This window comes from Ictidomys tridecemlineatus, chromosome 11 (genome assembly GCF_052094955.1).
Source record: "Ictidomys tridecemlineatus isolate mIctTri1 chromosome 11, mIctTri1.hap1, whole genome shotgun sequence".
Classification (NCBI taxonomy): Eukaryota; Metazoa; Chordata; class Mammalia; order Rodentia; family Sciuridae; genus Ictidomys; species Ictidomys tridecemlineatus.
Window position 1 is genome coordinate 40,292,927 of NC_135487.1, and position 12,224 is coordinate 40,305,150.

The window sequence follows — 12,224 nt, forward strand, 5'->3', positions numbered from 1 at the left end:
CCACTGGGATGCTGAGGGTGGGTGCTGAGATAACAGCACCTGGGGAGGTGCATGGGTCTCTATGCAGGGAGCTGAGTGCAAGTGGGGTACTGGGCTTGGTGGCTGCACCTCCCAGCCTTCCGGGGGCCTCTTGGGGAGATGAAGGCCTGAGACAAGCCAGTGGCTCATTCTGCGCTGACATGACCTAGCTCTTGGAGCTCTGCTTGCATACCAATTTGGGGTCAGAAGCCTGTTGCTTTGGGGCTAGGTCCAAGAAATTTAAGGAAGGAGGAAGGAGCTAAATCAGGGTAGGTAGGTTACTGGGAGGTAGGGAGGGGTCAGAGATTTGGTACTGCCTTGAGACCTCTGGGGGACATAACTAGGGATCCTGAGGCACAAACAATACCCCTCAGGACCTAGGCCAGGGTGCCATGGATGAGAAGTAACCAAGGGGCAGGGGATTTGTTAGAATCATTTCTCACTTCAGGTCCCAGCGTAGCCTTTGATAGTGAAGACTGGACCATGGTGGGGGTCAGCTTTCGGTTGGGGATGGGGTTGCTCATTGCTACTCTGTCCCCTCTGCTCAGCTCTACCCCTCCAGGGTGCTGCCATGTCAGCTTTTTCCAGCAAAACGCACTGGACTTCCCTGGGTGTAACCCAGCTCTGCCCCTGGCCTGCTGTGGCAGAGAAGTGACTCGATCTCTTCCAGTCTGTTTCTTGGTTTACAAAAGGGGGATAATGGCCCCACCCTTCAGTTGTCACAAGGATTGAACTCTGTGTATGTATGAGAGAGAAAGACGCACACACACTGTGGAGGGTGTGGCCTGGCCCAATGAGTTCCTGTCCCCTCTTCCCTTTCTGGGTCCATTTTCCCAGCTATAAAATAAAAAGTTGGATGAGGGGCCTATTGGTATTCCTTCCACTCTGGCCTCTGCTGTTTCATGGCCACCAACTTAGCCTGAAAGCTTAGTTGCCCTCCTGAACCTGTTTCCTTATGTGTATGGAACAGGCTGGCCTGGCCCGCCACAGAGCTCCCCCAAATCTGCAGAAGGAGCAGAGAAGCAGGCCTGGGGCCCAGCTTTGGAGTTTGGCTGAAGAACCCAGTTTCCTGAGGTGCATGGCAGCTGGGGTCCTCCCAGAGCATGTGCCCCCAGCCAATAAGGCTGTCTCAAGGCCTGGATCTGAGTCAGCTCTGCCACTGTCCAGCTGTGTGACCATGCATAGGACTGACCCTGAGCTTGCTTCCTTCCTTTGACAAATGGGCTAAGGACCCGACAGCAAGGTCAGCATGGGACTGTTTCAGAATCCGTGTCTGTTAAGGGCTGAGGTCTCTGGGGAGGACAGGGACCAACCTTGGGATATAGCTGCGGGTTTACTCTGCCTGGCACAATCAAGACAGGTGGAAAGACCCGGGCCTCTGGAGGCCAGGTCACTGTGGCTGAAGCCTAGACTCTCATGCTGCCCCCTCAGCTCCACCTACAGTCCTCAAGGCTCAAAAGGTGGCCCTGGAGCACCTCTGCCCATCCCCAGGATGGGGTGGGAAGAGCAGAAAGTGGCTTCCTCCAGGTGTGGCGACGGGCCCCCAAGAGAGGATGGGAGGAAGGGGGCCCAGATACGCAAGGATGCTGGGGCCTGGGCTGGTACCCATAGGCCAAATCAGGGCGTCCCAACTTGTGAACCCTTTTGAGTTTGCCAGTTTACACTCCCCTTGAGGGACAACTGGCAATGTCCACAGATATTTTTATCACAATTGGGAGATAGAAAATCTCTAGACAGGGATAATGCTAAACATCCCATAATGCACAGGACACCCCAGACCCCTGCCAGAAAATTACCCTGCTCCACCTGTCAACAGGGCCAAAGGACAAGAGCAGGGGTTCTGCACTAGACAAGTTGTGGGGGTGGCCTGTGTGCAGCCCCCTACCCGCGGCCTTCCCCCTCAGGCCTACCGTGTCGAGGTGGGTGCGCTGGTGCTTGGCGCGGTCGCTAGAGTTGCTGAACGCCTTCTGACAGCCGGGGTGCTGACACAGGTACGGCTTCTCACCCGTGTGGCTCCTCAGGTGGATCTTGAGGTTCTCCAGGCGCGAGAAGGCTTTGCTGCAGCCTTCAAACTGCAGGAGAGGCATGCTCTTAGCCCTGGGGGCCCCCCACCCTGCCCAGCAGCAGCACCCCTTCAAGTCTGTCTGTCCTGCCCAAGCCCCCAGGAGCTCTGGTTCAGCTCTACAGAGGTGCTTAGGGCCCCAGAGGAGGGAATCCTGGCTTAGAAATATACCAATGGGGCTCAGGAAGGAAGTGCTTTCTGCTCTGGACTGAGAAGACCCTTCCCAATGCCATGGGCACTGACTGTGCCACAGCCCTTAACAGGGACTCTGTGAGGACTAGGGTGGGCGCACATCTTCGCATAGAATGTGGAGGTCCAGGCCTCAATTTGAGGGGCACCGTGCCAGGGAGGGCTTGGGCAGTGGCCTGGACTCCCCTGTGCTGTGTTTCCTTGTCTCCAAACTTGAGGCCATGTGGCCACCATCAGGGATGACAGGAGCCCCCAGGGCTAGGCCACTGAGTGTCGAGCAGCCTGTCCATCTGGAGCGCAGCCCTGATGCCAACTGATGTACGACTAATAAGCACATTTGTACACTGAAGTGGCTTTGATTTATCATCTGGCTGTTTCGCTGTCCTGTGCCCACCACATACCAGGCCCTGTGCTTGGCAGTGGGCATTAGTGGGCACAGAACAGTTGTGTCACATTCCCGGATGGGGCATGTATACAGTGTGCAGAGGGGCCATATGGTGGAGGCTGAGGAAAGCAGCTTGGGGCCTCTGCCAGCCCCCACCCCCCTTGCAGCCCTGGCGCCTGTCCCTGCATCCCCTGCCCACTGCCTTCTCTTGTCAGGGTCCCCTAACATCTAACTCCCCCTGCCTCCTCCACCCCTCTTCACACAGCTGCCCACCCTCCTGCCTCTCTTGGTATCCACCCCACATTTTAGGATGTCAGGAGCCAGGCACAGGCCAGGAAATTCCAGTCTGTTCATGCAAGTCACTCTGCAAGGAATGTCCTCTCTCATGGCCATCCCACAAACACCCATTCTACCTTTGAAGTCTAGCTCGAGTGCTGGCCAGTGTGAGCAGCAGACCCCCAACCCTTTGGTGTGACTGGCTGCCCCCTCCTGCTGCTCTCTGCTGCCTGGGCCTGTTCCAGCTGGGCTGATGCTCTGGCCATGAGGGTGGATGGGGTGGGAGTCAGCAGTGGCTGGCACCTCTTGCATCCAGGTGTGGTATGTGCAGTATGTGGCACCAATGTCCCCATTTCAGAGACCTTAGTAAAGGGACCTGCCCAAGTCACAGGGCTGTGACAGGGCAAAGACAGGACACAGGCCAAGTCTGATGCCAAAGTCTAGGTGGCTCTGTTATGCCTGGTGTCTTCCCAGGGGCAGGTGGGAGGGTGACCCTAGAGGAGGAAGGGGCCAGAGGCGGGATCCCTCTGCCAAGCCACTGGCTTCATGCTTCAGGTCCAGGGTTGACCTTCCAACTGTGAGGACCTGATCCAGATAAGGACATATGTGACTCCTGCCCTCTGCACCAGGGGCCTGGGGTGAAATGGGGAGCTGTCCTGGGAGGGCTAGAGTTCCCACAGGCCTGCTCTTCCACTCCCTCTCTCTGGGGCTCGTCTGCAGGGAGAAGAGGAGGATGACAGTGTCCAGAGTGTGCATCCACATTTGGAACCCTGACTTCCCTCTTCTCTGCACTGGGCACCCATTTTTTTTTCTCTCTCTCACCAACTTTAAAGGTATCAAGTTAGCAGGTGATGCCAGGAAAGGACTGAGGGCAGAAGTCAGACCTTGTGGCTACCTGGCTTATCTCCTTGGCCCTGGGGGGTGAGCACCCCCAACCCAGAGCAGTTCTGAAACCCAGTCATTGGGGGAAGGGCTGTTCATTTAGGTAAACTGGCCCTAGCCTGCGCTGGGGAACCAAGATGCCGAGGAGGAGGGCGCCCACACGGGAAGCACACTGTGGACAGGTTCAGGTGTGTGTTCTAGGAAGCCCCCTTTGGCTGCTGGTGACAGGTGTGGATGGAAGAAGAGACAGATAAGTGACAGCAATTATAGATGAAAGCCACCAAGGCCCAATGCAGGGGAGAGGCAGCGCATAGAGCATAGGCTAGGACAGAACCCCCTGGACAGACACGAGGATAAATGACCAGAGACAATGAGCCTTTGAAGGCCCGGTTACAAGTACAGGCCTCACTCTATTGGGGCAAGCCGCTCACAGCTGGGTTTAGAAGGGGCTCCCCTTCCAGGTGTCATGCCTGTCCCGTGCATTGAAACCTGAAGAAAATCCCGAGTGGGCAGGATGGGCCACCAGTGGCCCCCTGCTCTGGCCTTCTGCCAAGTTCATCAAATGAGGAGGAAGAAGCTGGGCTGGAGAGCGGGGCTTCCTCCTGGCAGCAGGCTCATCGCTTTGTTCCTCCCTGGCCTGTGCGGGAGGGGACCTGGACAGCAGAAGGCAATAACTCCTCTGAGCTGCGTGATTTTTCTTGACTTCAGCAGAGTCCACCAGACTCTGGAGATCAGTATATCATCTTCCCAGAGGGGTTTGGACACCCCTGTCTGGGCCAACCCTCCATCTCTGCACACTCACTTCCACCCCCTGCCTTTATTCAGACTGGGCCCCTCCTGGGATGCCTTCCCTTCCAACTCCCTGACAAATGAATTCATACATTTTTCAAAAAATACAGGATTCTCAGCTTGGTTTTCACGTCCTCCAACATGGCCCCAGCTGCCTCTCCCATCTACACACACACACACTCCCCCACTCCGTGTCGGCCACAGGGTCGTGACTGCCTCTGAACCTGTCAGGGATCCCCATTCTGCAGGCCTTGGCTCCAGCAGCTCCCTAGGCCTGGAGGCCTTTCCTTCCTTCACTTACTGAGCAAGCATGTGCCTGGTGCTCAAGTGTCACTTCCAAGGAGAAGTCTCCTACCTGCCCCCCACACTGTCCCCACAACACCCCTGAGCTGGTGGATAGAAGGATTTGCTCGCCCCCCTTCCTCCTGTTGTACCTCCAGGCTGAGCTCCCTGAGGGTAGGGCTGGATTCCATCATGGGGCAAAGGGGAAGTTAGCAATGTGATTCCCGGGGGTGAGGGCAGGGGCTGCCAGCACAGGGGTCCATGCTCATGAGGACACCTCCTCACCCAGTATTTGGCAAGGTGTCCCAATACACGTGCATACATGCTGATGCCCCAGATGCACCTGTGTGAGGTGGCCCAGCCTTGACAGCTCCATCCCCCTGAAAGTCACAGAGCTGAGCTGTGGCCCCGACAGAACAAGCAACTGTCCAGGATGTCCTGATGGGAGTGGCCCATCCCTCCAGATAGACCCAGAGGTAGCACAGGTGGAGAGATATGCTTGATCAGGACAGGTCCTAGGAGGAGGCTGCTGCAGGGACCCCAGGAAAGCCCATCAGGAAAGTGTCCAGACCTGCCTGGGCCTGAAGGCATGTGTGGCTGCCTGCCAAGGTCCCTGTAGTCCACCCTATTCAACAATTGCACAGATGGGGACAGAGGCATGAAGAGGAGGATGGGAGTGACCACTGGGTCAACACCTGCTGTGTGTGCAGCTCTGCTGGGCCTGGTGTAGTCAGGATGTGATGTCTTCTCTCCACAGCCCTCTGGGCAAGTAAGACTGTGCTCACTGACAGATGGGAGCTGGTCTCAGGGGCAGTGGCACAGTGGTCACAGGTATGGACTTGGCTGCAGACTGGCCATGTTGCTGTCTTTGCTGATCCACTTACTGACTGAACTCAGGCAAGTCACTTCACTGTGGGCCTCAGTTTCCTCATCTGTACAATTAGGTGAGATCTACCAACTGTGGAGGGTGGTTGTGGGGATTAAATGAAATAATGCCCAGCAAGCGCTGACCTTGGCACCAAGATCCCGTCTGATATCACTTAAGGTCGCAGACCAGGCAGATGGTGGTCTGCCTGACATGGCAACTCCTTGGGCTGCTGGCCTTCTGCGGAGTTGTGTGTGCGTGTGTGTGGGTCCTCCTGCTTCCCTGATATCCTGTTTCTGCCACTCGCTCCCCTTCCTGCTATCTGGGCTTCCACGCCCTTGCCTCAGGATCACCGGGGAGCATGAGGCTCTGGCCTGGGCTGAGGCAGGAGCAGGCTCAGGACTGGGCTGCCCCGTGAGGCCGACAGCGCTAAGTTCCTCAGGAGGGACCACAGGAAACACAGCCACAGGAGCACTGGCTTAAGGATTCCAGGCAAGGCCCTTTTACCATCGTGGGAGCCCTGACAAGTCTATTTCTAAACTGTGACGCTAACCAGTTCCCTCCCAGGGATCCTTGTGCCTTCTGATACCCAGTCAGCACCCCATCCTGGAACTGAAGTGTCCAGACTTGAAAAGCAGACAGCCCCGAAACCTTGGCAAGTCCGTGTCCCTCTTTGGGCCTCAGTTTCTTTCTCTATAAAAGAAGATAAGAGCAGCCATCTCACAGAGCTGATCTGAGGGGGAGGCCATGTGCACACCCACCTGGCTCTCGGGACATGCCTGTGTCATCACAATTACCTCGGTAGTAACTGTTCCTGCTTTGCCCTCAGAGAGGACTCTGGCCCTGGTCAGCTCTGACCCCAGAAGTAAAGAACAGAGAGCCCTGGTCAGTGCATTTGCTACTTGGTCTGGCCCTAAGACACTTCCCAAACCCACTTCTTCAGGGGTCAGAATGTCCTGAAAGGGTCCTCCCCACTGTGTAGGGCTGGGAGAGCAGCACCCACTGTTGTGTTGTGGGATACAGATGCTTCCAGAATATAGGTCCTGGAGCAGGAATGGAGCCAGCAGGCACATCCTTGGATTTGGCCTTGATTTCCCCCAAGGGGATAAAAGAGGGTCCCTAAGGCAAATGCCACCCGACCCCTGGGCATCATGATGATTCCATGGGCTCTGTATTCTAGGGGGTGCCTAAAGGGATGTAGCCCTCCTGACATCCCCCTCCTTCCCCAGTCCTTTTGGGCTCTACGGCAGTTCTCTCCCTAGACTGAAAACCGTCTCCTCTGCCAATGTCCAGATGACCAGCCTGGCAGAGTGGACCTGGGCCCCTGTGGTGGGGTGGGAGAGGGCTTGCTCCCGCTGTGCCACTGTTAGAACTGCTGCCTCTCCTGAAGGAATGAACTGCAGATCTGCAGCCCTCAGTGGGACAAGCCCCTGCTCTGAAGCTTCACTGTGTCCCCATTGCAGCCATCGTGGCTCTATTCATCCTTCTGCCCACTCGCTGCCTCATTGATTGCTCAGCTCTTGGCCCATGAGTGATGCCATCTTGCCTCCCGCTCTGCCTGTGTGGGTGCTGGAGCTGGGGCTCTGGGGCAACCAGACCCACCAAAGCCCCATCACTTCACACAGCAGAAAGTGTTTGGAGCCCTAGGAAGAGTGTGTGGGAGGAGGCTGGGCAGTATTTGGAGCAGCAGGGAGCCAGGAAAAGCATTTTCAGGCACAGGGCAAAGAATGGTTGAGCACAGGCAGGGAGACTGGCCGGGGTGGTGTGTGTTCTGGAAACAGCTAATGATCTGTTGAGCCAGAATGAGGGGAGCAGGGAAGGAAAGGGGAATGGAAATGGGATTTGGGGGCTCCCTGACTTCACATGCATGAGTGGAGATTCATTGTGGAGCAGGCAAATTCTGGGATTTTTGATCCCAGAAGACTTCACAGAACCCCCCTGTGCAATATTTGATGCAGCTCAGCAAAGGGCAGGACACGAGGTGCTTCACCCCAGTGCTCGAGAGCCACTTCTGCTGGCCGGACTACCCCTCCCTGACCTCTCACTTTCCACCTGGATGCCTGAGCCAGGAACCTGTCCCTTCTCCCCATCTGCCCTGCCACCAGCCAGGCTGGACCCCTTCTCCTCTTGTCCACCCACAGCCTGGATCCACACCCCAGTGCCACACACTGAGGGGGCCTGCACAGCTGCCACCCAGCTTCCTGGTCCCCCTCCCCTACTTACTCCCACTTGATGTTTAGAGTGAAGACATAGCCCAGAGGGCTGTTCCTGTCCCTCCCTGCTCCAACCTTGCCTGGCTCTCCCAGGCCTTGGCATGTACAAGCCCTACCCCTGGCATTCTCAACAGCGTGATCTGGCCCCTGGTGACACTTAGTGGTAGCTGGACGGACCCTCCAACTCCCATGCCCACACCACTGATTCCGTATCAGAGCTGTGTGGTATCAATCTGGCCTTGGGAAGCTCATTTCGGTCATCAGAGCCCGGATGTCTCTTGTATAGAAAGGGGCATAGCTGGGCACATGGGGGTGCTGTGAGCCAGTGTGCATGTGACCAAAAGCCCTAATGCCATCAACATACACAGAGGCACATGGGCAGCTTTTAGTCAGGATGAATTTGAATGCATTGGCTCAGGTTTACCTAGGACAGAGGGGACTGCTATGTGAGAGATACCCAGAGTGGGGACAGGGTGGAGGGGGAAGGGGTGCCTAACAATCCTGAAACTTGGCAGGACGGGTTAGGCTTCGCTTCTCCATCTTGAAATGCACAAACATTTCAAGATTCAAGACAGCACACCCTGACGCTAAAGTGACATCCCAGCCCCACTCTGCAGGTGAAGAAACTGTAGCTCAGAAAGGTGATGCCGCTGGCCTCAGGTCACACAGCCTGTAAGTGACAGAGCTGGGCTCTGGCCTCAGGTCTGGCTGATGACTCTATGTGTCCCTAACTACTCTGGCCGCTGCTCCGGGTGGGTCCCTTACATAAAGCATCCAAGCCTGGTTATCACTCAGGACCTCTCTCTGTGGTTTTAAACTGGGACCCTCATAGGTTCCGATGCCAGGCAAGGCCAGGCGCAGTCTGGCCACGAAGCTGGTGCTGGGAAGCACCCATGATGCCACCACACAGAAAGGAAGGCCCTGGCGGCAGAGTGGAGTGAGCACCACGATCCACAGAGCAGAGCCCGGAAAGCCCTGCTCCACATGTGGGGCATGTTAGGAAAGAAGATTAAAATAATGGGGGAAAATACCCCGGGAACCGTGAAGGCCCAGACCATCTGGAGTTTTATAGTAACAGGCAGGGAAAATCAGAACCTAATTGAAAAAAGTCCACTGTGATCCATTACCACTGCGTGCAGCTCACAGAGCGGAAGGCACAGATGAAAGACAGGGGAGCCATCGTGGGAGCCAGGGAGGGAGTGGCATCTTCCCCTCCAGGCCAAGCCCAGGGACCCTTCAAGTTCTGGCTGGGGAGGGGGGAGGGCTGAAGCCCAGGACCTGCTGGGCGCTGCGTCAGGTGTTAGAATCCACAGGCCAGCGCACCGGCTCAGCAAGTCTTTGAGCCTTGAGCTCACGTGTGACAGGACACAGGCCATGCTGGGAAGGCCTGCCTGGTGCCTGGCACATAGCTGGCACTCTCCCTCTGCCCCCTGGAGACGGATGATGGGCAAGAGGTCACACAGGCAGAGGTTGGTGCTGCAGCTCCACCAACCAGGCCATGAACCTGGGCAAGTCACCCCATCTCTGTCCTCATGTCTCCCCTCCCTAAAATGGGGCCACCACAAACAGCTGTTAAAAGTAAACAAAAGGATATGCCCAGAATAGGAACTGGCACATAGCTGGTGCCCTGACGAATGTCAAGTTTCCTCCCTACGGCTGCCGGGGCCCGAAGAGAAGAGAAGGCCACTTTCTCATGCTCTAACAAGGAATCTGGACCCAGAGACGAAAGAAGAGGTTTGGGGGAACAGGGCACGAGGTGGGGCAAGGGAGGAAATGCCTCCAGTTTTGGCATTTGCCAGTGACTTGCTTCTAAACAAACACAGTTCTGGTTTAAGGGTAAAATATATTGGGTTACCACACTCTGGCAGGCCATTCAGGGATCAACTTCTTATTTTTGTACAAACTTTTAAGTTACTTTACAACAGTGATTTAGATGGGAGACATGTGCGGTGCCAGATCCTTCTCCAAGATCTCAAAGAATCCTGTGTTTGGCTAGTTTTAAAGGCCAGGCAGCCAGCAACTGAGGTCCACTCCTCAGCCCCGCGCCCTGGGAAGGGGACTCTGGCTGGCCCTGAGGTTACTGTCCTATGATCCTGTTTGGGGCTTCTGTGGGGTCTCCTCAGAGCCATTCGCTGTCCTGGGGAGGGAGGCCAGGGCAGGAAGGGAAGGGACAGATGTGGAAGAGCTGGAAGGTGGGGCTGCAGGGTACTGGCCCAGGCTCTGTCCCTGGAGAGTGAGGTCCTGAGGGTCTTGTCTAGCTTGGGCAAGCAAGTGCCATGTGCACAAATGAACGAGCATGGGAAAGAGGGAGATTATGTCCCCAGCAGCAGCTATCACATTTGCTACGTACCTGGGACTGGGCTGGGCTTTCTGTAAACACCATCTCCTTAGTCTCATTAGGTGGGGACAGTGACTCAGAGGTGGGAACTGAGGCCCAGGGCTCACCAAGGATGGAGCCTGTGCTCACCCAAAGGCTGGGTGAACCCTGTACCCTCGGGCACATGTATGTCCCATCGTGCAAAGTCAATGTGGAAACCTCTTGCCTGTTCAGCTCCCTGGGCCTCGGTAACAATTTAGAAAGGTTGGCAGGCCAAGGGAGGGGTGGGGCGACAGTAAGACCGCGATATTGGTACAGGGGAGTGGATCTCTGACCCTTCCTCATGGATACATAGAGTCCTCCAAAGTAGGAGGTGCAGGGGGGCAGAGTCTGCTTCCACTGGGGCCTGAGAGCACATGTGGGATCCTGGCACTCCTGGTGCTGAGCAATGGCTAAATATCTCTGGGGATGTGAAGTTGGCCTGGCTACGACGGGCCAGGGCCCAGCAGAGAGCAGATGACACAGAATAGTGGGCGTGCACGCGAGCGCGTGCGCGCACACACACACACACTCTAAGCCACCAGCCACAGACGCTGACATTAGTACCTTTCTTCTCAACCAAGCCACACGTCAAAGACACAGAGCCTCAGGACACCAACACATGCACACAGATTCTCACACACACACACACACACACACACACACACATGCGCCAAGGCCCACTGGTTCACTCCCATATACACACCACACACCCTGCACCAACACACCCACTACACAACACCCTCCACACCACCCCACAACTCATGTCCCACAGACAACGGGCCAGTGCACACACACATGCTTGTACAAACACCCAAAGAATCCAAGCTCCAGACTCCACCCAGGCCCTTGACACACAGCTCTGTGCACAGCACAGCACAGCACATGTACAAACCAACCTACTCCTAGAATATGGATAGCTTGGGATGGTGTGTGTGCGCCCAGGGAGAAATGACCTGGTACCTAAAGACAACCTGCGGAAAAGACTTCCAAGAGGTTAGTGGATAAAGATATGTCCTTACACCAACAACCTGACACCCCCCACACAGCAACCCCCTGGATGGTCACACTCCCACATGCCTCTCTGAGACTGCAAATAGCCCCCAACCAGGTTTGGTGCCAAGGCTGCAGGGGGCAGGGGCCGGTGCACAGAGCCTCCGGACCTCCCCATGGTGGCTAGGTGGGACTGGCTTCAGGAACAACACACATGGCATGAGAGAACCCAAGACAAGAAGGCCTCAGCCACCCTGTGACCCTCTGGCCTCTCTAGCTCTGGCCATCCATAACTTCCTTCCCCAAGGACTCTGCCCACAGTGTCCCCTACCCACAATCCCCCTTGACTTGCTGGCCAGGCCTCCTGTTCCTTCCAGGCTTGGCTTACAATCTGGCCCCTGCTGAGGCCTTCCCTGAGCCTCCTTCCTGGCGTTCCCTGAGCACCCCTGGGCCAGTCCTGCCTCACCTCATGCTGGTGCTGTGGCCAGCACTGCCTGTCTTTCCCTGTCCATCCTACAAGTGTTGCTCACGTTCACTTGGTGCCCTGTGGCTCCTGGGGTTGGTCCATGAGGGCAGGCACAGGCAGAACAGCCACACCACAGTTCCCCAAACCCGCATGGCACTGTCCTGGTGAACCACAGAGCAGGGGCCTGTGTTCCCATCTGCTGGGGTGACAGCATTTTAGGCAGTACAATGACAATGTCTGACATCACCCGAGGGTGAGGCTGAGGAGTGCTGTGGCAGGAGGCAGAAGAGGGACCCCCACAGTAGACGCACCCCCACGGCAGGGCAGGAAGTCGGGCTCAGGCCCCCTTCTCCTGCTTCCACCCCACGAACCTCGGTGTTTTCACTACAATATGGGGTGATACCCTCAGTCTCAGGCAGAGATTGTGGACGTCAGGGTGTGGCCTTGG

The 12,224-nt window shown here is 56.4% G+C and overlaps 1 protein-coding gene across 3 annotated transcripts in view; it reads right to left on the reverse strand.

Moving 5' to 3' along the window:
* Glis1 (GLIS family zinc finger 1) overlaps window positions 1-12,224 on the reverse strand; it is a 195,954-nt gene that overhangs the window by 18,482 nt on the left and 165,248 nt on the right. For all 3 annotated transcript variants that reach the window (XM_078026296.1, XM_078026295.1, XM_040288699.2), the window contains exon 5: window positions 1,929-2,090. In XM_078026296.1, coding sequence (XP_077882422.1) covers window positions 1,929-2,090 — 162 coding nt within the window. The remainder of the gene's footprint in view (window positions 1-1,928; window positions 2,091-12,224) is intronic.